This window comes from Cariama cristata, unplaced genomic scaffold (genome assembly GCF_000690535.1).
Source record: "Cariama cristata isolate BGI_N322 unplaced genomic scaffold, ASM69053v1 scaffold36759, whole genome shotgun sequence".
Lineage (NCBI taxonomy): Eukaryota > Metazoa > Chordata > Aves > Cariamiformes > Cariamidae > Cariama > Cariama cristata.
In genome coordinates, this window is record NW_009634737.1 from 1 (window position 1) to 365 (window position 365).

General features: G+C 53.4%; 1 protein-coding gene across 1 annotated transcript in view; it reads left to right on the forward strand.

Moving 5' to 3' along the window:
• The first annotated feature begins 176 nt into the window (after positions 1-176).
• SLC26A4 (solute carrier family 26 (anion exchanger), member 4) overlaps positions 177-365 on the forward strand; it is a 23247-nt gene continuing 23058 nt past the window's right edge. The window contains exon 1 of the mRNA XM_009707249.1: positions 177-365. This exon is cut by the window's right edge and continues 67 nt beyond it. Within this exon, the coding sequence (XP_009705551.1) occupies positions 177-365 (189 nt within the window).

Below are 365 nucleotides of genomic sequence, written 5' to 3' on the forward strand. Positions count from 1 at the left end.
TGATAAACTGCACCCGCCGAGGGTTAAAGTGGCCCAAACAACGCCGATCGGCCAATAGACCGGTCCTTGCTTCCCTTCATATCGAAGCCCGTGGACGCAGTTGCCCATAGGGTGCTTCCTTGAGGAGACAGCACTTTTGACACCAATACATGCCCCATCCCTGTCTGGAAGACACGATGGAGCCAATCTCTGCCTCTCAAAATGTGCATGGCTCCAGCTTTCTGTCAGCCTGGGGCTGTTGGGGGCTTTCCAGTTGCAGCCCCGTGGAGTATGTTCATCATTTGTTTTCTCACAGATGTTCACGAAAAAGGGCCTTTCAGATTACCAAGTCCTTTCTGCCCATCCTGGAGTGGCTGGCCACACAC